The sequence below is a fragment of the Crocuta crocuta genome, unplaced genomic scaffold (assembly GCF_008692635.1).
Source record: "Crocuta crocuta isolate KB4526 unplaced genomic scaffold, BGI_CrCroc_1.0 scaffold152, whole genome shotgun sequence".
In the NCBI taxonomy this organism is placed as follows: Eukaryota; Metazoa; Chordata; class Mammalia; order Carnivora; family Hyaenidae; genus Crocuta; species Crocuta crocuta.
Genome location: NW_027528798.1, coordinates 3,872,328 through 3,898,567, shown reverse-complemented (window position 1 = coordinate 3,898,567; position 26,240 = coordinate 3,872,328). Strand labels below are relative to the sequence as shown.

General features: G+C 38.2%; 1 protein-coding gene across 1 annotated transcript in view; it reads left to right on the top strand.

Annotated features, from left to right (window-relative positions):
• NAE1 (NEDD8 activating enzyme E1 subunit 1) overlaps window positions 1-26,240 on the top strand; it is a 32,066-nt gene that overhangs the window by 177 nt on the left and 5,649 nt on the right. The window contains exons 2-17 of the mRNA XM_077755526.1: window positions 4,868-4,971; window positions 5,060-5,120; window positions 6,439-6,469; window positions 7,216-7,287; window positions 7,639-7,718; window positions 8,303-8,412; window positions 10,325-10,434; window positions 11,521-11,583; window positions 11,979-12,042; window positions 12,695-12,786; window positions 14,471-14,530; window positions 14,619-14,752; window positions 22,494-22,569; window positions 22,880-22,919; window positions 24,655-24,741; window positions 25,244-25,336. Of these exons, the coding sequence (XP_077611652.1) occupies window positions 4,868-4,971; window positions 5,060-5,120; window positions 6,439-6,469; window positions 7,216-7,287; window positions 7,639-7,718; window positions 8,303-8,412; window positions 10,325-10,434; window positions 11,521-11,583; window positions 11,979-12,042; window positions 12,695-12,786; window positions 14,471-14,530; window positions 14,619-14,752; window positions 22,494-22,569; window positions 22,880-22,919; window positions 24,655-24,741; window positions 25,244-25,336 (1,277 nt within the window). The remainder of the gene's footprint in view (window positions 1-4,867; window positions 4,972-5,059; window positions 5,121-6,438; window positions 6,470-7,215; window positions 7,288-7,638; window positions 7,719-8,302; window positions 8,413-10,324; window positions 10,435-11,520; window positions 11,584-11,978; window positions 12,043-12,694; window positions 12,787-14,470; window positions 14,531-14,618; window positions 14,753-22,493; window positions 22,570-22,879; window positions 22,920-24,654; window positions 24,742-25,243; window positions 25,337-26,240) is intronic.

The window sequence follows — 26,240 nt, the reverse complement described above, 5'->3', positions numbered from 1 at the left end:
CGGCCTGGCCTCTTCCAGGCCTCCCTCTAGGCCTGGCCGGGCAGTCCTGGCGTTGGGGAGCCGGCTCTGGGGGCTTCCCGGCCTGGGGCTGCTGCGACGGGGCTCTTTGAGGGTCGGGACTCCACTTCTCCGGGGGGCGGGCCCGCCCGCCACGGCGTGTGCAGTTCGAGGTGCTCGGTCCCAGCGTCGGCCCGGTCACCCGGGCTGCAGCCGGCCCCGCCTCGCTGCTCTCTCACTCCTCGTTTAGCAGAATTGGGGGGTCGGGAGTACCCCATCCTCGGGGACAGCCCGCACTGTCTAGTAGGAATATAATGCCAGTCTTGTATGAGCTGCATATGCAATTACACATTTTCTAGCAGCCACATTAAAAAGAAAAACAGGTGAAAAATACAGTTTATTTATACCTACTATATCTAAAATATACCATTTTAACACTTAATATAAAAATTTATGAGGGATACTTTACAGTTTTTTTTTCATATTGTCTTTGAAACCTGGCATTTTATACTTTGTAAACACATCTTAGTTCTGACTAGCCTCATTTTTAGCGCTCAGTAGCCAAACGTGGCTAAAGGCTACCTTTATGGACACCGCAGGTCTAAGCCATCAGGCAGGTCCTTGGCTAATTCCTCTCCCTTGCTTTTTCTCTTTACACTCCCCATTCCTTATTTATTGAGCATCTTCTGTGTGTTAAAGCAGTGGAAGTAACTCAAATGCTTGGTCCCCATTCTTTTTGGAGCCCCCAAAGTGGGGAGAAGTTACAGTATGTCCCTATGTCCCCTTGAACTTCCTTTTGCACCTCCGGCCTACAGCTGTATTAAGGGGCTTTAGGCACTTAATTCTGACAGCAGCTTTGAAGGCAGACATTCGCTTGGCTTTATAAGTGGGGAAACAGTCTTTGAGAAGTTAGATAACTCGTCTAGATCTTCCCTGTATTTGAGCTAGGATGTAAATTAAACAGGCCCTTTGGAGCGCCTGGGTGGCTCAGTTGGTTAAGCAACTGACTTGGGCTCAAGTCATGGTCTCAGGTATGTGAGTTTGAGCCCCGCATCTGGCTCTGTGCTAACACCTTAGAGCCTGGAGCTTACTTCAGATTCTCTGTCTGTCTGTCTGTCTTTCTCTCAAAAATAAATAAACATTAAAAAAGTTAAAATTTTTTAAACAAGCAAACAAACATAGGCCCTTCTAGCTTTTTCAGAGCCTGTACTCATTCACATCACTCTGCTCCCAAGCTTCTGGGAAAGGTACCAAGGTGACAGAGCCCTTGTAACCAGCTTGTATTCTCTTGTAAATTTTTAGTATTGCTTGTGTTTCTTTTTTTAATTTTTAATGTTTATTTTTGAGAAAGAGGCAGAGTGAGAATGCAAACAGGGGAGGGGCAGAAAGACAGGGAGACACAGAATCCAAAGCAGGTCCAGGCTCTGAGCTGTTAGCACAAAGCCCGATAGGGGGCTCGAACCCACAAACCATAAGATCATGACCTGAGCTGAAGTCGGACGCTTAACCATCTAAGCCACCCAGGCACCCCAATTTTGCTTGTGTTTTGAATTCAGATATAACCATACCAGACAGAGCTGAGAAGGTATTTTAGGTTACCAAGTAGAGAGTTTTTGCTGAGTCCAATCCACTTAAGGACCAAATTTTACTTTTCATGGTGACACTTGGTTATTGTTTTTGAAGTATCAGAGTGAGGCAGNCGGCCTGGCCTCTTCCAGGCCTCCCTCTAGGCCTGGCCGGGCAGTCCTGGCGTTGGGGAGCCGGCTCTGGGGGCTTCCCGGCCTGGGGCTGCTGCGACGGGGCTCTTTGAGGGTCGGGACTCCACTTCTCCAGGGGGTGGGCCCGCCCGCCACGGCGTGTGCAGTTCGAGGTGCTCGGTCCCAGCGTCGGCCCGGTCACCCGGGCTGCAGCCGGCCCCGCCTCGCTGCTCTCTCACTCCTCGTTTAGCAGAATTGGGGGGTCGGGAGTACCCCATCCTCGGGGACAGCCCGCACTGTCTAGTAGGAATATAATGCCAGTCTTGTATGAGCTGCATATGCAATTACACATTTTCTAGCAGCCACATTAAAAAGAAAAACAGGTGAAAAATACAGTTTATTTATACCTACTATATCTAAAATATACCATTTTAACACTTAATATAAAAATTTATGAGGGATACTTTACAGTTTTTTTTTCATATTGTCTTTGAAACCTGGCATTTTATACTTTGTAAACACATCTTAGTTCTGACTAGCCTCATTTTTAGCGCTCAGTAGCCAAACGTGGCTAAAGGCTACCTTTATGGACACCGCAGGTCTAAGCCATCAGGCAGGTCCTTGGCTAATTCCTCTCCCTTGCTTTTTCTCTTTACACTCCCCATTCCTTATTTATTGAGCATCTTCTGTGTGTTAAAGCAGTGGAAGTAACTCAAATGCTTGGTCCCCATTCTTTTTGGAGCCCCCAAAGTGGGGAGAAGTTACAGTATGTCCCTATGTCCCCTTGAACTTCCTTTTGCACCTCCGGCCTACAGCTGTATTAAGGGGCTTTAGGCACTTAATTCTGACAGCAGCTTTGAAGGCAGACATTCGCTTGGCTTTATAAGTGGGGAAACAGTCTTTGAGAAGTTAGATAACTCGTCTAGATCTTCCCTGTATTTGAGCTAGGATGTAAATTAAACAGGCCCTTTGGAGCGCCTGGGTGGCTCAGTTGGTTAAGCAACTGACTTGGGCTCAAGTCATGGTCTCAGGTATGTGAGTTTGAGCCCCGCATCTGGCTCTGTGCTAACACCTTAGAGCCTGGAGCTTACTTCAGATTCTCTGTCTGTCTGTCTGTCTTTCTCTCAAAAATAAATAAACATTAAAAAAGTTAAAATTTTTTAAACAAGCAAACAAACATAGGCCCTTCTAGCTTTTTCAGAGCCTGTACTCATTCACATCACTCTGCTCCCAAGCTTCTGGGAAAGGTACCAAGGTGACAGAGCCCTTGTAACCAGCTTGTATTCTCTTGTAAATTTTTAGTATTGCTTGTGTTTCTTTTTTTAATTTTTAATGTTTATTTTTGAGAAAGAGGCAGAGTGAGAATGCAAACAGGGGAGGGGCAGAAAGACAGGGAGACACAGAATCCAAAGCAGGTCCAGGCTCTGAGCTGTTAGCACAAAGCCCGATAGGGGGCTCGAACCCACAAACCATAAGATCATGACCTGAGCTGAAGTCGGACGCTTAACCATCTAAGCCACCCAGGCACCCCAATTTTGCTTGTGTTTTGAATTCAGATATAACCATACCAGACAGAGCTGAGAAGGTATTTTAGGTTACCAAGTAGAGAGTTTTTGCTGAGTCCAATCCACTTAAGGACCAAATTTTACTTTTCATGGTGACACTTGGTTATTGTTTTTGAAGTATCAGAGTGAGGCAGCCAGAAGCAAAGTTGTGCAGCTGGGCAGCAGTCAACAAAGCCGTATGTTCCATAGAGGATTGACTTCTTGTCTGGGCTTTTTCTTGAAACATGTTACCTAGAGATGCATCATCATTTTCTTAGGCTCACTGTCTGACCACCCAAGTAGACATCAACCGAATATGTCAGGTGTCTTCTGTGTGCCCTACTCTTTTCATAGAAAAAAGCAGATGTTTCCAGTTTGTCTGGTTCTTCTGTGCTATTCCTCTATTCATTTAACAGCTGTTCAGTGATCGCTTACCCTGGGCAAGGCTGTGTGCTAGGCATTGGGGCTCCAGCAGTGCACATAGAGAATCATCTGGAGTTTAGACTGGAATAGAAAGATGGATGTTCAGCAAACAAAAAACCAAATGAAGCAGTTACAGTTGTGATATGCTCTGGAGGACATACTTGCTACACATCAACAGGGAATCTGCTTTAAATCAGGTGACAGGGAAAGCTCATTAAAGCCTATCCGTCCTCCAGACTGGCATTTTTCTAATGGTTTGGGCTCCCCCATACTTTTCATACTGATAAGAACAGATAATAGGTTTTCTGGGTGAAGGCGACCAAGTTGGCCTAGATGCCATGGTGCGTGTGTGATCATGTACCTTGCCCCATTAATGATATGCCAGTGTGAATCAGGTTATAACATGTATCTATCTATTCCTTATTATATTTTTGTATTTGTTAATGTGTACATTTATTAATCATGCTACTAAGATGAGCATTGGATATTTTATTTTATTTTTTTTAAATTTTAGAGAGTGAGCAGGGGAGAAGGGCAGAAGGAGGGGGTGGGAATCTCAAGCAGGCTCCACACCCAGCATGGAGCCCCATGCGGGGCTCGATCCCGTAACCGTGGGATCATGACCGCTGAAATCAAGAGTCAGACACTCAACAGACTGAGCCACCCAGGTGTCCTGGGTATTATATTTTAAAGCACTCCTGTAGAAGTAAATGTGAAGCTTTTCAGATGACAGTAATTCAGTTTTCTTGGTAAAGCTTTTCTCACTCTTGCAGATGTCACAGTGGTAAATTCTATGTCAAGATCTTAAATATACTGGGTATATATAATTTAAGGAGAAATGAAGTAGAGAACAGAATAGGTTTTAAGTTCAAGGTACTTCTTTTAATGTTCATATATCTAAAGACTCTTCTCTAAGTTATCTGGCTTGAAAAGGGTAATGCACAAGGATCTGGAAGACAAAGTTTTGAGTACTGATTTGACCCCCTTTTAATCGTGCGTGCAAGGCATCAGCCTGTCTGAGTCTCAGGTAACTTAGCTGTATAATCCCTGTAACACCTGTTGTTGTTCCTGTCTCACATGTTTGCTGTTAATCACAACAGCTGTTCAGTGCAAGAACGCTTTGAAGATCAAAGATCACCATCCAAATAAGAAAGTTGCATTTGTATGAAAGTTTTAAAAATGTTGAATTTGTGTCTTATTTTATAGATTGTGGGGTGATCATGGGCAAGAGGCTTTAGAATCTGCTCATGTTTGCCTAATAAATGCAACAGCCACTGGAACTGAAATTCTAAAAAACTTGGTACTACCAGGTAATGTAGTTTTGTGCTTGTAAATTTACTCCCTTATGGTTTTGAACTAGAAATATGTATTCTTGACTGACCCTGTTTTGTCTTCCAGGTATTGGTTCATTTACAATTATTGATGGAAATCAGGTCAGCGGAGAAGATGCTGGAAATAAGTATGTTCTTTTCAAACACATGTATGTTAGTGAAGGCAGGTCACTGTCACAGGAGAGTAAGGCCCAAATCCCAATTTCACCTCCTCAATCAAAGTGACTTGACTCTCAGGTAGAACTAGTCCTAATTCAGGATTATGGTGAGGATGAAGTAAGTCAGTACAGATAAAGTGCTAGCACAGTGTCCAGCAGATAGGTCATTAATAAAAGATATGTATCATTACTGTTTTTATTGTTATTAGTGCAAAGTAGTCATTATTGTTTGATTTGTGAAATCTGGACAATTCTTAAGTCCTTGCATTGATCCCTACATCTTAATACATAATTAAAATAATTGTTTTTTTGGATCATAAGAATAATAAAAACTACTTTTTATTTGTATTTCTTCTGAGCTTAGTCCAGGTATATCTCTCTGTACATTCCACTGTCTATATAAAAATGCTGCTTGAAAGGTGGCCTGTATATCATTTTTTTAAAGATGATCATAATTTAGACTTCCAGAGTGTTCCCAGATTTAGATTTCAAGCTCTTTTCAGGGACTTGGAGGCTGGAATCTCTCATTATATGACAACAATGAGTACACTTAAAGAAAGTCAATTCATATTGAACTTTGATATTGGGCGGTAGTATATCCACAACAGAGTCTGTTTATTGGTATCTCTAAAGAAAAAGTCCTATTATCTCTGCTTACTTGGTTGGTTCGAGCGGTGTGTGATAAGAATAAGATTTCTTTTTTTTAATGGAACCACTAATTTTGTGCTACAAAATGGTACCCAGCTTCAGGTCTGGGCCTTGACACATGACAAGGGTATATGTGGGAAGAAGCATGAATAAGTCAATTATAGTTACCTACAAAAGCAAGCAGTTCAATTTAGCATTTCCCAAGTGTGGTCTGTGGAACACTGGCTCTGGGGGATGTTAATAGCTGCTAAATGGGCAAAAGGATTTCATGGTCAAATGCCTTTGGGAAATGGGCCAAATGAAGTTAAGCATTTCTATAATATAAAACTTTAATGTCATGTGTGTTATATATATTATGAATTTCCAAGAGGGAAATAGAACATATGATGTTTCCTAAATTTGTAAAGCCAGGGAACTTTTTTCTCTCATAGCATCTTACGAAATTTGTATTCTTTGGTACATATTTTGGGAACACTGATATATTAGCCTGGTCTTTGATTAGAATTTTCATCTCATTATCTTCCTCCAGGAAGGTTGTTATAACCTGTAATCAAAACATAGTTCGTTTCATAGTATGAATGAAATAAACCTTTCCTTTATAGTCCAAGAAGCCCTTATTGTTTTTTTAATTCTATTTTAGTTTTTTCCTTCAAAGAAGCAGCATCGGCAAGGTAAACCATTGGTTTATTACAGAATATAGTTGTGTTTGAGCATCTTTTAAAAAAAATTTTTTTTAATGTTTTATTTATGTTTGAGAGAGAGAGTGAGAGCACGAGTGGCGGAGGAGCTGAGAGAGAGGGAGACACAGAATCTGAAGCAGGCTCAAGGCTCTGAGCTGTCAGCACAGAGCCTGATGTGGGGCCCAAATTCAAACAGCGAGATCATGACCTGAGCCACCCAGGCACCCCTGTGTTTGAGCATCTTATGATGCAGTTTGTTTTGATTGCTTGCAAAGCTTTGACTTTGAAAGAGCTTATTATTTCTCTGAGAAAAAAGTTAAATTAGCTCTCTTTTTTTATATCTTGCAAATCTATATATGCTTGGTAGTTTAAGAACTTAAAAGTACTGTGTTTTTAGGCTGTATCCTGTGTTAAAGCTAAACATATTCCTGTATAAGTACAGGATTGTAAATGTAGGAGCTTAAAGTGAGTCTGAACTTGGTCCAGAATATCTCTGCCTGCTACCCAAGGTTTTCTGGTCATTTGCCTCATCAGAAAAATAGGGTATAAATAATATAGTCATTTAAGTAATAAAGTAATATTCTGGTTCACCCTCAGTTTAAATACTATGAAAAGCAGAACTGTCATATATGCCTGAAATTTGGGTAGTTTTATAGTATTGCTTGATCTGTAAATTGAGGGGTTACATTTTAACCAAATTTTTTCTAATTCAAGTCAAATGCTTTGTTTTTAAAAAGAACCGGGCTCAAGCTGCCGTGGAATTCTTACAAGAATTAAACAACGACGTTTCTGGGAGTTTTGTGGAAGAGGTATATATGTATACTCATTATTATTTCTTTGTGGAAATGTAACTTTTTAATAATTCAGAGCCCTAAGAATTTAGAATTTTGAGTTTATTTATTTTAATAATCTCTACATCTAGCGTGGGGCTTGAACTCATGACTGTGAGATCAAGAGTCACATGCTTTTCCAACTGAGGCAGCCAGGTGGTCCAGAATTTAGAATTTTGAACCTTTGTATAATTATGTTTAGTTGAGAGTTGAATTACTTAAAATTGAAATCTAGCATATTGCCTCATTTGTTTAAAAATACCTTAATTCTTTCTGCCATGTTTAATATGACTGTGAAATTGTTAATTTTTTTTCCTGTGTCCTATTTAGAGTCCAGAAAACCTTCTAGACAATGATCCTTCATTTTTCTGTAGGTTTACCATTGTGGTTGCGACTCAGCTTCCTGAAAGGTAATTTTTTATGTTAATTTGTTTTTATTTTAGTCTCTTATTAGCTTTGCATAGTTTTTGTTTTCTCTTCAGTCTGTAGTTTTAAAAATTCTTAAACTCCACAGAAACCTTTAGTTGGAAGTACTTATAAATCTCCAACATCAAAAAGATAGGAAAGTTCTAGAAAAGTACTGAGATCTGAAACTTTTCTTAATACATATTTAGAGCAGTTAAATTAAACCTTGGTTATTTTTCAGTGACAAAAACTAGTTAGAATTATAGTGTACTTGATGTATACCAGAGTTACATATATATTATCTTCTTTATTATGGAAATGTTTAGGAGGTGCCTTTCAAGAACATTCTCCCTAGTACAAAAGAGAAGTCTTTCATATCCTCCATAGTCCAAAAGATAAACTTTCTGTGAGACTGCAACCTTCTGGAATTGCTTGTTTTTCAGTGTATGCATGACCTGCATATGTAAATGTAATAGATATATCTTTGCATTTATTACTTAGTAAGAAAGTTGCTTTATTTTAAAGGTGTTTTCATGTTTGGCATAGATCGTTTGCTTATGTTCTTATTTATTGTACTTTCCTTTTACAGTACATTATTACGTTTAGCAGATGTCCTCTGGAATTCACAAATCCCTCTTTTGATCTGCAGGACATATGGACTAGTTGGTTATATGAGGATCATTATAAAAGAACATCCAGGTAAAACTGTTGCACATATGGTCCTTGCCATTGGTTGCTTTAGCTACAATTTTAGAAAGTTGACAATTTAGGAAGTCCATTTTAAAATACAAAGTAAATTTGTAACAGCACAACTCTGTTTATAGGTTCAGAGTAGCAATCAGAATCAACAGACATTAGTCTAATATTTCCTTTACTTAGGATACAAAGCAGGAAATACAATAGGTACAGCTTTTTCATCTTATTAGGAGGCCCAGCAGCTATGCAAGTCCCTAGTTTTTGTTTTTCGTTTTTTTTTTTTTTCTTTTTGCCTCCTAACCCACGTAGGGCATGTAGGGCTGCTATAGGTGAGAGCCATGGTATGTGGGGCACAGTAACACATAGACATCATTACCACTTTTTCTCCAGTCTTTCATTCCATTCTCATATGGACAATAGGCTCCCCCCAGTTCAGGGACAGTTCTACATAATAAGCAAAGCATTTATCTTACTGTTCCAAAGAAACAGTATTTCAGGAGACTGAAGTCATTCATAGGCAGGTGGCGTGAGGTCAGGGATGATTTTAGCCCTTTACTTACACATTTTTTATCTTAAATTATCATACAATTTTCATTCAATATTCCTGCATTGCTCTGAGGCGGGTACTTACTCTGCTAGTACAGTTCATGCCATTGGCATTGGTAGTATCACTGGGAAGTAGTATCTGCTTGGCAGTTAGGGAGTGGCTTGTGGGATAAGTTTCTGGCAGGTGGTGGTAAGTTCTTTAAGAATAGTAAGTGGGAGAGTGACAGGGTGTACATTTTATTTCAAATGTGTTACCCTAAAGTGGGGTGGAAAATGAATGGATTTGAAGGGGTTAAATTTAGAGGCAAGTGTTGCTGTTAGGAAATTTCCAGTGGTGCAGCTAGTTGAGAGACAGATTAAGCCCCTGCTGTAAGGCAGATAGTATAAGGTTAAGGAAGAGGGAGTAGATAATAATGATAGTTAACATTGCTAGCTGTGTGCCTGCCTTAGTGTGGATTATTTCATATAATCTTTCCAAGATCCTTTTAAGGTAAGTACTATTATATCCACTTTTTGCAGATTAGGATGCTGAGGCACAGAGTGATTAAGTTATTTGCCCAAGGTCACACAGCTAGCAAGTGACAGAACTAGGCCTAGCTCTGAGCACTCACTGAAATTACATGTTCCTGCACTCCCCTCCTGTGGAGAGCTGTGTATGAAGTGATATCGGGGTTTGTGGTGTGACTCATGTTGGGCCAAGGAAGAAAGAAGTCAAGGAGAGAGGCACCTGGCTGGCTCAGTCAGAAGAGCATGTGACTCTTGATCTTGGGGTTGTAAGTTTGAGTCCCACTTTGGGTGTAGAGATTACTTAAAACTAAAATCTTAAGATAAAAAAAAGTCCAGGATAACCCTCAGGTTTCTAGGGAAGAGGTCTAGGAAGATGGTGATGATGTCTATTGACGACCACAGGAAGGGAAAGGGAGATTGTTAAATGCTATCTGAACATACATTTTATCAGTTTTGATCTTTTTCAGTGATAATAGCAAGATAATTCAGCTCTAAAGGAATTTTTAGTTTACTTTTATTAAAACTATAGTCAACTTCTGATTTGTGCATTTAGTAAAATGTGAATATATATTTGTATGTAAATTTATCTCAGTAATGAACATAAAAGGGGCATGTGGCTGGGTCAGTTGGTGGAGCATGCAACTCTTGATCTAGGGGTTGTGAATTTGGGTCCCACTTTGGGCTTGGAACTTACTTAAAAAATAAAATAAAATCAGTTCCTTGATTAAAAAAAAGATGAACAGAAAAAACCTCTAGGCCCTATGCCCATCTAGAAACTACAGATTTCTTAAGTTTCTATAATATGGTGTATTCCAGAAGTATTGCTAAAGAAGTTTATCTTTTGTAATTACTTGTTTCACAGTAATAGAATCTCATCCAGATAATGCATTAGAGGATCTACGACTGGATAAACCATTTCCTGAACTGAAAGAACATTTGCAATCTTATGATTTGGATCATATGGAAAAAAAGGTTGGTAGTATATGTAACCTTCCATTTATAGATAGATTAAAACATTTTTTTAAACCTAAGGTTTTTGAATTACACCAAAATGAGAAAATACTATAAACATTCATATTCATGTCATTCAGACTATGTAGTAACAACAATTGTATTTAATTGGTTTGAAATAAAATTTTTTTCACCAAAATTTAAAAAGCTTTTCTATTGAAGAGAACTTCATTAACTGACTATATCAGTGTAATCAACACCCAGGTCCAGAAATTAGACATTAACATATCCCAGCAGCCCTCTGCATGGCTCTTTTCTAAATAATTAGATGTACTCTTTAAAATAGTATGAATTCGGGGTGGGTGTTTGTTGAAATTGATTCCTCTTGAAACTTATTTTTAATGTTTGAAGAGTTATCAAGGCAACTCCGTATTTCATTATAGAAATAATGATATTTATTACTGGCTATGTAATTTAATGAGTATGTTTTTTTCCTACCTGTGTATTAATTAAAATGTGGATATCTGGTATTTGTTTTGTCAGAAAATACAGAGTTTCCTCAGTCTAAGATTGGTATCTGAAATCAAAGAGATTTGAGTTTTCTTTTTGGTGGCAATCACTGAGACTGTTTTCTTGCTAGTAAAATGAGGACAATCATAGCACAAACCTGGGGCACCTGGGTAGCTCAATCAGTTAAGCGTCCAACTTCAGTTCAGGTCATGATCTCACCACAGTTTGTGAGTTTGAGCCCAGTGTCGAGGTCTGTGCTGACAGCTTGTGACCTGGAGCCTGCTTTGGATTCTGTGTCTTCCCCTCTCTCTGCCCCTCCCCCATTGACACTCTGTCTTTCTCAAAAATAAATTTCAACTTAAAATTTAATCATAGTACAAACCTGCCATTTTAGGATTAAATTGGACACTGCTAAAAAAGTTTGTAAAGCAATTTCACTAACCTAGTTCATTTTCCTTCATTCATTATACTACATATACTGGAAGGTGATCATAAATATTGTTGTATTAATTAAAAATAAGATGGTGTAATGAAGAATAAATGTAGACTAATTTATGTTAATTAATACTGTTTCTTTAATATTTCTTTTGTTTTTAGGACCACAGCCATACTCCATGGATTGTGATCATAGCTAAATATTTAGCACAATGGTATAGTGAAGTACGTCTTTTTTTAAAAACAAATTCCACATGTGACTGTATTTTCAATTTATTATGAAGGATTTCATTAGAGGAGGTTGGGAGATTAACTTTTTCCTTATGTGGTAATTGGGCAAGTGGGTGCTTTTCTGTTTAAATCTGGCGGTTCCTCTTTTGATACTGATACTTTTACTAACAAAATTGAATATCAATAAATGTCATTCTGAAACTGGCAGTGGGGAATGTGGAAAAATGGCCCACAGGTTTTGTTTTCTTTCAACTCAGCCTCTAATTTCACTGAGATATGTATTTGCTGATGAAATCTCATATGGATGGGAGGATGGGGGAAACTTTGGATTCTCAATTTCCATGTTTTGATTTTTTATAACTAGAATTTAAAATTTTTAACCAATTTAGACAAATGGACGAATACCTAAAACGTATAAAGAAAAAGAAGACTTCAGAGATTTGATTAGACAAGGTAATATGATGGGATATAACTGAATGTTGTATAAAGCTTGAAAAGCAAATTGGTTGAAGCTGTTTATTGGATTTCTGTCAGCTTTGTCAGACTGATGCCATCATGAGTTTTTATTTTTCCTCAGGGAGGTGTGGAGCCACTCCTTGTATAGTTTTTAAAATGACTAATGATAGTTTCCTCATCAATAGATGAAGAATTGGGGGCTGCTCATACCTACCTCATAGAGTTGTCAGGATTCATTCATACAATAAAATCTGAAGTACATTTTACTCTCATACAGAGTAAAAACTCAATAAAGGTTAGCTACTAACATTACTAAAAACAAAAAATTCACTAATGATAAGCCTGTTTCTTCTTAAGTTTAAATAATCTTCCTTTTAAGATCTGATGAGGTTTGGAGCGCCTGGGTGGCTCAGTCAGCTGAGCATCCAGCTCTTGATTTTGGTTCAGGTCATGATCCCAGGGTCTGGGATAGAGCCCTCAACTGGACTCTGTTTGGTTTGGAGCCTGCTTAAGGTTCCCTCTCCCCCTGCCCCTAGTGCACTCCTTCTCTTGTGGAAGAAAGATCTGATGAAACTATTTCCATGTTTGGGATAGTGAAGGGGTGAGAAGAAAAGGGCTATTTTTTGCTAGCCAATTTTTATTTTACTAGGAATTCTAAAGAATGAAAATGGGACTCCAGAAGATGAAGAGAATTTTGAAGAAGCTATTAAAAATGTGAACACAGCACTAAATACAACTCAGGTATTAAAAGTTGCTGAGGAGGGGCGCCTGGGTGGCTCAGTCAATTGATCGTCAGACTCTTGATCTCAGCTCAGGTCTTGATCTCAGGGTCGTGAGAGTTTGGGCTCCACATTGGCTCTGCAACGGGCGTGGCTTCTCCTTAAAAAAAAGTATTGCTGAGGAATTCATACAAGAAAGGTGTTTTCTGAAGTCCTCATATGAAATAGTTTATTTTAGGTTTAAGAATATTTCCCAAGTTGTAAAGTTGTTAGAAATTAAGATCTATCATATGGATTGAATCTTGTTTTAATAAGATTTTGTATCATCCTTGTTAAAATGGATATCAGTGCTTCAGCATATAGTAGTGATACAATGATTTATATTTATTTGAATTATGTGATTTGTGAATAGTAACAGTTTGGGTGTAGGAATTATATAATGAGGGTGATATTTTGCTGGTACAAAATAGGTGGCCCAAAAGTTAAATCTTACCCTGCATTTGCTTTTGACAGTAGTTGTTTGGATATAAGGGAAGATGTTCTTAATGACGTTGTAAAACATCATACAGAGGATAACTCAGTTTAGATGTCCTTTGTTTTGTTGTTAAAGTCTTGCCAGTGAAGTTTTTGGGAAATTTGGAATAATACTGCTGTTATTTTCAGATAAAGTTTTCTTATAATTTAAAATGGCAAAAAATGCTGCCTTTCACATTAGGAAAGCACTTAAGCTGTCATTACAAACTTTTTGGTGACAATGAGATAGTGTTGCTGAGTAATTAAAAGTATGTGCTTTGTCAGTTAGTTTTCTAGGGTCATGAAGATTTTCTATGTCTTAATTGAGGTGATAGCTAAAAAGACATTCATAGTAATCAAAATGCATCAAATTGTAGGTTTAAAATTCATTTCACTGAATGAAAAATTTACCTCAGTTAAAAAGAAATCAAGGTTATCATAGTTGAGGACAGTGAACTAATAAGCAAATAGCTAATGCACCAGGTGCTATGAAGAAAATTCGAGTAGAACAAAGGGGTAGAGCATGATGAGGATGAGGAGTTCTAGGATCGGGAGGGGGCCATTGAAGTGTTTTAAGGAGGGGGTAGAGTGACATGATTTATATTTCTAAAAACTCATTTCTGGCTCTTGTAAGGAGAACAGAAGCAGACCAGTTAGGAGGTTTCTTTTTTCCACATAGCTGTAGAGTCCAAGCCTACAATTTTGGTAGTTTTTATTAATGTATGATGATCCTGCCAGCATTATGAGTACTTAATTAAACTATCTGGTTTTTGTCAGAGTTGTCTCTTCTAATGATAACTAATTGAGGGTGTAATGGCTTCAAGTTTTTGACAAGATGGAAACACATGAAGGACTACAAATCTAGCTTGTAATGTCTGAAATCTTTGTTATATCTTCCAATGTAACTTAATAAAAAGATTTATTTTGGCTCCTTTTTTACTCCAATCATGATGGAAAAGAACATGTCAGTCTTGAATGCTGACACCAGTGGGTGGAAGGTGTCCTTCCATTCTCTTTCCTCATCAAATCTTCTCTCTTTCCTCATCAAATCTGTCTGGTACTGATTCTTAATAAAAGTCTGATAAGCACATTAGAAATTTATATTTCATTACAATATGGCAATTCAAAGAACTTGTTTGGGGAAATAGTGAAAATATAGATAGGCATGTAAATATGTCATGTTCCTTTGTTAGATCCCAAGGAGTATTGAAGATATATTTAATGATGATCGCTGCATAAATATCACCAAACAGGTAACAACATAAAGTAAATAGTGCTGTCTTAACCTTTGAGTCAAATTCAGATGCTGCTTAATGCTAATTTCTTTTCTTATTCTTTTAGACTCCATCATTTTGGATTTTAGCTCGTGCCTTAAAGGAATTTGTGGCCAAAGAGGGTCAAGGAAATTTACCTGTTCGAGGCACAATTCCTGATATGATCGCAGATTCAAGCAAATATATAAAGCTCCAAAATGTGTAAGTCATTGTTTTCAAACGATATAACAGAAAACTAATCTGTTTATAGTACAGATGAACATATTTAGCACTCTAACAGAAATCAAATGGGGCACCTGGGTGGCACAGTTGGTTAAGCGTCCGACTTCGCTCAATTCATGATCTCATGGTTCGTGGGTTTGAGCCCCGCGTCAGGCTCTGTGCTGACAGCTCAGAGCCTGGAGCCTGCTTCAGATTCTGTGTTTCCCTTTCTCTCTGCCCCTTACCTGCTCATGCTCTTGTCTCTCTGTGTCTCAAAAATAAATAAAACATAAAAAGATAAAAATAAAAAAAGAAATCAAAGGGGCTCCTGGGTGGCTCAGTCGGTGAAGTGTCTGACTTCAGCTTAGGTCATGATATCACGGTTCGTGGGTTCAAGCCCCGTGTTGGGCTCTGTGTTGACAGCTAGCTCAGAGCCTGGAGCCTGTTTTAGATTCTGTGTCTCCCTCTCTCTCTGACCCTCCTCTGCTCACTGTCTCTCTCTCTCAGAAATAAAATTAAAAAAATAAGGAAATACATTTAAAAAAAGAAAGAAATTAAATGAAAGTCTGTTGTAATTTCTCTAAAAATAAGCTTAAAAACTTAGGTGACAGATTTTTAAAAATAGATTCTATTTTTTAGAATAGTTTTAGGTTTATAGAAAAATTGAGCAGAAAGTACAGACGCACTCGTGGGGATGAGCACTGAGTGTTATGTGGAAACTAATTTGACAATAAACTATTAAAAAAAAAAAAAAANAAAAAAAAAAAAAAAAAGAAAGTACAGACGGTTCCCATATATACTCTTTAGGGGGCAGATTTTTTCTTTCTTATTTCATGATAAAAACCTAATATTTGAGCACTTCATTCTGTGCAATGAACTGTTTTATGTATTAGCCAATTAAATATCTACAACAACCCCATGAGAGAGATATTATTGTCCCAGTTTTATAGATGAGAAAATACAGAAAAAGGTAATTTATTCAGAGCCAGATAGCTGGTAAATTGGAGAACCAGGATTTGAACCCGTGTAACCCAGCTCCATACTTTTAACTATAGCCCTATAGGATCTTTTATCTGTAACTTAAAACTTTGAGGTCTTCAGTTTGANTAATAATACATGATAAAATAAAATAAAATAGAATGACAGCACTCTAGAATGGTTATTATCTTCTCCTGGAGCCAAATTATCATTCTGGCCTTGGAAGCAGCTATTGAGCAACTTGCCTCTGCTGGATATGAAGCCTGATGTGAGAAAACACATTAGGGCTTATGATGCTGATGAGGGACAAATGACCCTGGTGTATGGTGATAGGGAGGTCACATTTAAATCTCAATGTCTTGGAATCATTCTGCGTGTCTCTAAGCCTTGGTTCTCAAAACGCAAGAATATAAAAAATTAACTGATGAGTGCTTACTAAAAATTCACACTTATGGTCCTCCCCCTGATGATTGATTCAGTAGATCTGAAGTGGGTCCCAAGAACCTGCATTTAATTAACTACACTAGCTGTTTTTGACACTGGTTGCCACCCAAGTTAGTTTTTCAAGGTGGTGGGGTTTCAGGCAGCAGCTCATCATTCATTGGCTATTTATTGAGTGTTAATTAGGTACAAAGCATTATAGAGGATGTGGCCCTTGCTCACCATGGGTTTATCACTGAGAGGCTAAATAAGACTTGTATACAGACAGGATAACAGCTGCTGGCTCTTTTGTTTAAAGTCAAACTGCTGCTTGCTTCTTCTTTGTTTCCATTTCACTCTATATAAGCCTCACAGAATGATTTATGGACTTGTTTCTCTCCCAGTTTGTGTATTTCTTGAGGGCAAGTAAGCTTCACTGATGACCAACAGCAATTTTGTTCCATCATCTTTTCTTATTCTTATAACTTTGGTTTTGGTTATAACTCCAACCCTTATTCTTATAACTTTGGTTTTGGTTATAATTGCCCTTGTGACAATCTCTTGCTTGAGGCACTGCATGTTAGGAAATGGTTTGTCTTCATAGGACTTATTGGACATGCTCTCTTATGTTACTGCTACCATACCATTCTCCTTGTCTTCTGTCCATCCTGATGACCTAGAAGAGATAGCAAAGATCACACATGCTCCATTGGCTTTGGTTCTTACAGCAGGGAACACACGTCTGAGGCTAGTGGGCATGTGAGTGGGTGGCAAGTGAGTCTTATTGGGAACTACTTTGTGTCACAATGTTTGGACAGGAAGTAGGATTTCAAAAGGGTGTGACCCCAAGACTTACATTAATGCAAGCATTGTGACATATTCTGAAGGTTTATCTGCTGCCTTCATGCTGGAAAACATAAACACATTGGTTTAGTCTCTAAGGAGGAAGAGTAGGTTTAGACTGGTCACTATCTGCTTTTCCTCCTTGAGGCTGGAACCACTATAAATTCTCGAGGGAAGAGAATTGAGCTGGACCTCACATTGAGGAAAGTGTAAAGGTAAGGATAATTCAACTAAGAAAACTCATTTGAAATAGTTGAAATTTCATATGGAATAATAGAGAGCTGTAGAGCTACAAATGCCTGTACACACTTTGCTTTAAGTGTTAAAGCAAATGGTAAAGCAAAGTTCAAGATATAGTTCAGATTGGTTTAGTGTATTGTGATTTACAAATGTACCTTGAAATGAATCACAAATTAAGATTTAGGAATACTATATTTTGCTGGTGGTTCAAGATGAAATTTTACTTTTCCCCAATGGTATTCATTTTATATTGAGGTTAGTATTTGGTTGAGATTCCTCTAAGAAAACTGTAGAATTTCATTCTGTGAGCTATTTTGAGTTCTCTCCTCTTTCTGTGCACAGAAAGTTGATTGGTCTGTGATTTTTGGGGCTGTAACACTGGGAATTAACATTTGACACCTAAGTTAGATCTTGGGATTTGTCCAATATTATCTCTTAGTGCTAGAGTTTAAAAATATTTCCCTTTAGGGTGGCAAGTGAATGTGTAAGTTTGGGGCACAGTGAGAGAAAAAGAGGCCAAAAAGCGTGTTGGGAGTCATTGCTTGTTATTAGCCCAGAGGATGATGTTTGGTTGTCATTAGGAACAGAGTTTTGTTTTCTATTTGTTTGTTTGTTCATTTGTTTTGTTTTGTTTTTTCTTTCGGAGGGAGGAGAAGTATGAATTTTTAGGATGAATTGCAGCTGGGAACCAGTGATTGAATCTTGCTGCCCACCACTTTAGGCCTGGACAAACTACTTTCTCCATGGGATTATAAGTGGCAAGATCAGGCAGGGAGGATATTGAGGAAGAGCCTTTTTGTTTCCTATTCTGGTGATTCCCCTGAGGTTTCTGCTGGTTGTCTGACAAGTATGATTTGTTTGTGAATGAGAAAAGCCCTGTGTTTTCCTTCCAAGGGGGATGTGTCTGATCTTTGGATTTAAACGGAATCAAACTCTGGACTACTTGGCTTTCACACACAGTAAATTGCAATTTCAGGTGATAGTAAAACAGAGAACAAAAGATATATTTATGGATAATGGTGTTCTAGGAGATCACAGTGAAGTGATATTTGAGGATTTGAGCAGTTTTTTCTCCCTACAATGGAAGTGAAGTAAAATGAATACTGTTTTCATTGACAGGAGCAACTTGGTCTGTTGAGTGTGAGCAAGCCTGCTTTGACTTCTTTTTGTTTGAGGTTTCTTTTTTTAATGTTTGTTTTTTTATTTTGAGAGACAGTGCAAGCAGGGAAGGTGCAGAAAGAGAGAGAGAGAGAGAGAAACCGAAGCAGGCTCTGCATTGTTAGTGTAGAGTGTGACATGGGGCTTGATGTGGAGCTTGATCTTATGAACCTCAAGATCATGACCTGAACTGAAATCAAGAGTCAGACACTTAACTGACTGAGCTGCCCAGGCACCCCTTGTCTGAGCTTTTTTTTTTTTTTTTTAAACAAAGAACCATTGAACCATCACATTGTTTTGGATTAAAAGGCTAAAGATACAGAAGTTCTAACCCTGAGGAAGGGGCAATGCCTCATTTCTTCCCTACCCTGACCACCTCATATCCCTCTTCAAAAACCATCTACTTCTCATTGCCATCCTATTACATCCCAGTGACTGTGCTGACATATATTGGTTTACTCAGCTTTTGGGGCAGTGGGAACCTATTATAATGATGGTTATGGAGGTAGATCAGGAAAATTATTTGGCCAGAGCCACATATTGAAGAAGGGCCCCAAATTTAAATTTTCATGTTATCTCCAACATTGGCAATATATTATGCATGCACGTTGAAGGTATTGGTTAGGTAACTCTAAACATTGAAAAGCAACCATGGTTTCTATAACTCTGTTTCGGCATTTTCTTCCTTTTAAAATCTATCAGGTTCAGGGCATCAAAAAATGGAGGGTAGTCCAAGTTCTATCCTCTGAGAGGCCTCAGTTGCCCACTGGACAGACTCTCATATTGATGGACATAGAGGCTTATGAAGAGGACAGATCTTCAATAACTAATCACACAAAGAATTCATTTAAAATAAGAAATGTACCTTGAAAAGGTATAGGAGGCCTTATCCTGTTTGAGCCATCAGAGAGGATTTCCCCAAGCAGATAAAATTGAAAGAGCAAGAGGAGTCAGTCAGATTTGAGGCAGGGGTCAGTTGATGCAAGATAGTACAAGCAATAGGTCTTAATAACCTATTAATTTTCAGAGACATAGGTGGACTCTAGGATGGTTTTCGTATTTTGAGTTTGGACAAGTGAGTGAATGGTGGTGGCGTTAACAAAGCAAGTGACTGGGGGAAAATTATTTTCTGGTAGTGGGTGGGTAGATAAGATGATTAGTTCAATTTGTGGGTGTTTGAGTGTGAGTGAGCTTTGAGACATCAGAATAGAGATGTTTCATAAATATATGATCATATATTATAAGAAGGGCTTAGTTACTCTTGTTAATTTAGAACTTAATAGTGTATAAGATGCTGTCCAGGTTCAATGGGTGAGTAGAAAGAATATATTTGTGGTCCCTGCTTTCAAGAAGCATATTCTTTAAATGTAGTCAAGGAATTAAATAACCACAAAGGATTCTAGGAACCCTCTAAGACAGCAGCAGGAGAAATGTTATAAGCAATACACAAACGATTGCCAAGAGAATTATATAGATGCTTGTTGCTTTACAGCATTTAGTATCCAAGTAGAATTTCTCATTTGATTTTACTTTTGTTCTACTTTGGTAGTGTGGGCTCGGTTGAGGATGACATGATCTTGTTTAATACCACTGTGGATTATTTGCTTTGGAGTAGCTCATTTTAATTTTAGGAGGTAGGTACTATTACATTTGTATCATTTTATGGAAGAGGAAACAGGTACTGGAAAGTTAAATAACTTGCCCAAGTCATGTAGCTAGTAAGTAGTAAAGTTGGGATTCAGATCTAGTCAGTCTGAATCCAAAGCCCCTTCTCGTTTTAAAAATGCTATTTTTTTCACTAAACATATCCCCTATCACTTAAGTTATTTAAAAACTGTTGGTGGCTGCAAATTTTTTTAAGCATTCTCCTGATTTTAGACGTATGTATGTTGTAAATGGTGCCTGTATCTTTAGGATAACTTCTTTTTTTTTTTTTTATTATAATTGAGCGGCTTTCAATCTTTTTTTTTTTAATATTTTTATTTATTTCTAGGAGAGAGAGAGACAGCATGAGCAGGGGAGGGTCAGAGAGAGAGGGAGATACAGACTCTGAAATAGGCTCCAGGCTCTGAGCTGGCAGTCAGCACAGAGCCCGACGTGGGGCTCAAACCCATGAACCGTGGGATCATGACCTAAGCGAAAGTCGGACGCTTAACCGACTAAGCCACCCAGGCACCCCTTAGAATAGTTTTTAAAGAAATCGTATCAATGATACATGTTTTAGTCAGGGATTTCAAATGAAAAGGATAGATAGCCAACAAAAACTAGCTTAAGCAGAAGAGGAGCTGAGACATTAGGCTTCAGACCCACAAACGAGGCCATCTCTCTACCCTGTGGGTCTGCTGGCTTTTGTGTGTTGGCCTCATTGCCTTCTACTGCAGATAAGAACTTATTATATGTAGCTCAGGTGACATGGATGTCAGTAGTCCCAAATTCACTAATTCCCAGTTTAGCAATCCCAGGGCAAAAAAGCTTTTCTCTTCCACCATTTATATATAAATCTTAAAGAAACTTCTATCTCACCATGCTTGCTCATCTCAGACCTCGCTTGGGTCATGTGCTCATTTCTGGACCAATCAAGGGGTTGAGAATGGACTGTGATGACTCATCCAGCCTGAGTCACATTCCCACATCTGGTAGAGGAAGTACTGTGTAGACTGTATCTCCAGGACCACAAGAAATGGTGTAGGGTGAGGAAGAGTTAATTAATAAAAAAAAAATAAAAAAAAAAAAAAAAAAAAAAAAAAAAAAGAAAGTACAGAGGGTTCCCATATATACTCTTTAGGGGGCAGATTTTTTCTTTCTTATTTCATGATAAAAACCTAATATTTGAGCACTTCATTCTGTGCAATGAACTGTTTTATGTATTAGCCAATTAAATATCTACAACAACCCCATGAGAGAGATATTATTGTCCCAGTTTTATAGATGAGAAAATACAGAAAAAGGTAATTTATTCAGAGCCAGATAGCTGGTAAATTGGAGAACCAGGATTTGAACCCGTGTAACCCAGCTCCATACTTTTAACTATAGCCCTATAGGATCTTTTATCTGTAACTTAAAACTTTGAGGTCTTCAGTTTGATTAATCTTTTATCATAATGTTTCATAATTTAGAGTTTGTGACTATAGATAGGCACCAGCTCTCTAGGTATCACTAGCCTGAACCCAGATAGACTGTCATAAATATGGGTCTCACTGGATATTGCCCTTATGTAGTTTAGCTGGTGAATCCAGGGCTGCTGGCTTGGGTTCCTCAAGGACCAAATGATGTTATAAGAGGATCTCTGTTGTCTAGACATATTCTTCACCTAGGCCACTGTCTACCACATCTTTGTTATCTTAGCCTAAAAGTTCAACTACTTAAAACTTGGGAAAAGTCAGCTGAGGATAGACAAAACTATGACTTCATATTGGAGACAGTCCAACTTGATCATCTACAGAGGGTGCGAATGTAAATAGACTTAAAGTTTTTACATGAATTTGTTGTTTTTTTAAAAATTTATTTTTTGTATTTTATTTATTTCTGAGAGAGAGAGACAGCATGAGCAGGGTCGGGTCAGAGAGAGAGGGAGACACAGAATCCGAAACAGGCTCCAGGCTCTGAGCTAGCTGTCAATACAGAGCCCGATGTGGAGCTCAAACCCATGAACTGTGAGATCATGACCTGAGCCAAAGTCGGACGCCCAACCGACTGAGCCACCCAGGCGCCCCTACATGAATTTGTAGATGGACAGTTTTGAAGTATTTAACTTTTCTTGGACTTTAAGGAGATAAAACATGTTCTTCAGTAATGTATTTTGTCAGGTCCTCTCAGAGGCATGGATCATGGATCCCTCTAGGAGGGTAGTTTTTAAGTTGCTATTAATTACAGAGGGAGCCCAGTTATTAGTAGATTGCAAGAGTCCATCACCGACACTGGGAAGATTCCCAGTCACTAATAGCTGCTGCTGGTAGCATTTTCATGGCATTTTCATATTCTGTATGTTACCAGACCAGTATTTTTTCATGAAAAGGAAAGAGATTTGTTTGCTTCATGGTGATATTTAAATTTTGCTAATTTAAAAATTTGTTAAAAATAGCCTTTTGTTGTTCTTTTCCAGTTACCGTGAAAAAGCAAAGAAAGATGCTGCTGCTGTGGGTAATCATGTTGCCAAATTGTTGCAGTCTATCGGCCAGGTAAGTTGCTGAGCCGAGCAAACTGTGCCTGTGATGGATGGTACAGCTCCATTTGGCCTGATCGCATAACTCCGGGAGCCAAAAAGGTTTAGAGACGGAGGGTGTGGCACTGGTTCTGTGCTTCTTTAGAGGGATCTCTCACTTACTTGCCTAATGACAAAGGCCTTCACTAAGCAAACGAGGTGTTCTTACAGTGCTCTTCCAGCGTGTGGGGAAAACCTCCCCATCTCACAGTGATTGGCTTTGTGCTGCACCCTTTGTTCATCTTCTCTTTTACACTGGAGCAAAACCTGCATTTATCTCTTTACAGGCACCAGAGTCCATTTCAGAGAAAGAATTAAAATTACTCTGTAAGTCCCCTTGAATTAATTTCCTTATTTTGCTTGATAAAAATGTGCCACAGAAAATGTTTGCAGGAATTTTAAATGTTTGAAATTTAAAATTTTCCATGGTCTTAGTGGTATAAATAATAATTACTGAATAAGGGTTTTTTCCTCTCATGGTATAATAAATGGAGAGGGCATTTTAAGACTGGGCCAGGGATGCCTGGGTGGCTCAGTCGGTTGAACATCTGACTTTGATCTCAGCTCAGGTCATGATCTCCTGGTTCATGGGATCTAGCCCTGCATTGGGCCCTGAGCTGACAATGTGGAGCCTGTGTGGGATTCTCTCTCCTTTTCTCTCTCTGTCTCTCCCCAATTTGTGCACACACACTCTCTCTCAAAATAAATAAATAAACCTAAAAAAACCCCATAATGACTGGGTCATAGATAGAGTATATCTGTGTGTGGCACTGCTAAAAAGACATGAAGGTCAATGAATTGAAAATTGTCATTGATCCAGAATTATTCACCTTACTACTTTTCAATAATTTGGAAAGGTTTTATATGAATACTTTAGATGTGAAGTCTTGAGTCACATGTACATTGACAGTATTGGTTTAAATACTCACTTTGATCTGTGTTAAATGACTGTGATTAAATTAAGAATGTTGCCATCTAGTTTGAGTGGGTTGACTCCTGGGATCCTCTTGATAACTCCTCCTTTGGTCTCCAAATTTTCTTTTATTTGAGAATTAAAGAATAGTAAAATTTGTTCTCCATGCTATCTGAGTATTTTTCCCTGTAGGTATTGCCCTAAGCTTCTGCAAAAGTTGATATTCTGTATGTTCCCCATCCTTAAAATACATTTATTCATGTTCTCCCTTTAATGGCTCTACCACTGTAACAGGCTAAGTTTTAATGTTTTGTTCCACTCTCAGTCTTGCAGCTTGTTTTTGCATTTGTGTCTGTTCTACTAGATTATATGGTCCCAGATTAAGAGCTGGGTGTGGGTTATCTGAAAGTTTATTCTGTTTTCTCTGCTTAGGGGTATGTTTGAAAATTTCCCTAATACAAATTTTTTTTAAAAATATTTTAATGCTTTTATTTATTTCTGAGAGAGAGAGAGACAGAGACACACACAGTGTGAGCAGGCGAGGGCCAGAGAGAGAGGGAGACACAGAACCCAAAGCAGGCTCTAGGCTCTGAGGTAGTTGTCAGCACAGAGCCCGATGTGGGGCTCAAACCCACGAACCGTGAGATCATGACCTGAGCCGAAGTCGGGTGCCCAGCCAACTGAGCCACCCAGGCACCCCCAAATTTTTTTTTTAAGACATACATATACCAAGAACACGACATTTATAATGCTCTCCTTTACGACTGCTTATCCATAATATGGTAAACACTATAATTCACTGAGTTCTGTCAGGCATTGTGCTAAGTATGCACTTTATACACTTGCACATTTGATCCACAGAACAACTTTCATAGGTAGTATTGTTCCTGTTTTACAAATGAAAACAAGTTCAGAGAGGTGCCATCACCTACTTAGTGCTGAGCTGGTTGTAGTGCCAAGAATGTGAATTTCAGATGACTTGTGTTCTAAATGCCTTTTCTGCTAACCATTAGAGCTGAAGAGACATTTCTTCACATTTCCATGTCTGTAAAGAATATACACAAAATTTCCTGTTCTTAAAGTGACTTGTGATTTGGAATATTCAAATGTCTCACATGTTTACTTCCGTAACATCTTCCCTGTGTTCAGGCACCAATTCTGCATTTCTTCGAGTGGTAAGATGTCGATCCTTAGCTGAAGAATATGGCTTGGATACAATTAACAAGGATGAAATAAGTAAGTATAATAACCTTTTGATGCTGGGTTATTAATTTTAATTAACTTTAGATGTATAAATACTTTGTGTATAATGAGTGTATGGTGATAATATAGAGGATAATATAAATATTGTACTTTAAATTTTATTGTATAAACCAAGAGATTGTCCTACTTCTAAGTAGTTATGATTGCAAAGTATAAAACTTAATATATACATAAAATCATGTTTAGGTTACTGAATAAGTCATATGATAAGAAGAAGAGCTAAAGTCAGAATATTATTACATTAATAGAGATATGTGACTATAACTGATAGTCCATAAGACCATTGGGTTTCATCTTGACATATCTCCCGTTATTTTACTATTATTTAATATCATTTTCTATTTTGTCACAAAATATTTAAATTTTGTGATAGAATTGCCTTGTATCCTGAAACTTGAGCATATAATAAATTCAGTTCTGCATTGTTTTTATGTAATGAATTATCCACATTATACTGAAATTTTTTTCCTTTCAGTTTCTAGCATGGACAGTCCAGATAATGAGATAGTATTATACTTAATGTTACGGGCTGTTGATAGATTTCATAAACAACATGGTAGATATCCAGGTAAGAATAGCAGTCTCGTTATCATATACAATAAAGTCTTGAATAGATAATTAAGAGTTAAATTGAATTAACTCTTGAAGTTTCTTGGGTGTTTACAGTAGTGGTGCTTGAATTTTACATTGTAAACAGTTTACAACTAGTTCATCTCAGTGAGGAAATACCATTTGTTTTTTAAGTATTTGCAGATAGCGTTTTATTCTAAACTATTACAGGGGAATGTTGGTTGAATGCATATAGAATAAAACTATTTTTTTTTGTTAGTTTCCATAGTTTACTTCTAAGAGTCACACTGAGTTTAATTTAATGGAATGAGAAAGCCATGGAAGGAGAAAGTATGCCACTGACTTGAATTTTGTCTGTAAGTGTAGTAATTAGAGAATTGGTATAATCACAAAGATCTTCAGTTGCCCGGAATATTTTTATTAAGATGATAATTTTAGGGTTGCATGGGCGGCTCATGCGGTTAAGTAACCGACTTCGGCTTAGGTCATGATCTCCTCGTTTATGGGTTTGAACCCCCCACATCAGGCTCTGTGCTGATGGTGCAGAGCCTGCTTGGGGTTCTCTCTTTCTCCCTCTCTCTGCCCCTCCTTCTCCGCCATCCACTGTCCCTCCTCCACACACACTCTCTCGCAAAATAAATAAATAAATCAGACTCTTGATTTTGGCTCAGGTCATGATCTCACGATTCTTGGGATTGAACACCGTGTTGGGCCCTGAGCTAACAGCACAGGGCCTACTTGTGATTCTCTCTCTCCCTCTCTCTGCCTCTTCCGCGCTTTTGCTCACAGGCTCTCTCTCAAAATAAGTAAAAATGAAAAACAAACAAAAAGATGATAATTTTAATTTTGCAGTATCACTGCAGCACATTCCAGGAGAAACTATTGCCCCAACTGATGTAGTA